Source organism: Austrofundulus limnaeus, unplaced genomic scaffold (genome assembly GCF_001266775.1).
Source record: "Austrofundulus limnaeus strain Quisiro unplaced genomic scaffold, Austrofundulus_limnaeus-1.0 Scaffold17455, whole genome shotgun sequence".
Taxonomy (NCBI): Eukaryota; Metazoa; Chordata; class Actinopteri; order Cyprinodontiformes; family Rivulidae; genus Austrofundulus; species Austrofundulus limnaeus.
Genome location: NW_013969857.1, coordinates 1 through 336, shown reverse-complemented (window position 1 = coordinate 336; position 336 = coordinate 1). Strand labels below are relative to the sequence as shown.

At 44.6% G+C, this 336-nt stretch overlaps 1 protein-coding gene across 1 annotated transcript; it reads right to left on the bottom strand.

Annotated features, from left to right (window-relative positions):
- Positions 1 to 21: 21 nt before the first annotated feature.
- LOC106512829 (E3 ubiquitin-protein ligase TRIM63) lies at positions 22 to 284 on the bottom strand (the record flags this gene model as incomplete). Its single annotated transcript, XM_014001350.1, is given in 1 exon segment — positions 22 to 284. A coding segment is annotated over 1 exon segment (120 nt), but the record flags the coding sequence as incomplete, so codon positions are not given.
- Between the last annotated feature and the right edge of the window lie 52 nt (positions 285 to 336).

The following is a 336-nucleotide window of genomic DNA, read 5'->3' as shown; positions in this document are numbered from 1 at the left end:
GGAATTCAGTAGCCGTCTTACCTGGAAAACATCATTGGCACACTTTCTGCAAAGGTTGTGCTGGCAGGGTAAGATGACAACAGGTTTCGTAAACATTTCCAGGCAAATGGGACAAATGAGCTGCTTCTCCAAGTTCTCCATGGCCCCAAACTAAAGGAAAGCTTCAACTCCACCAAATCAGATTTATGCAAGACCTGTTTTAACAAGCATTTAGTAAAAGTCGTTTTAGACAACAGAACATGGGAGACTCAGAGTCACAAGGCAGGCTGAAGCAGTGAGCCCAGCTGGTGTCAGATCGCTTTTTTTAGCAGCTACTGCTGTCAAGTGTTGCCTTTT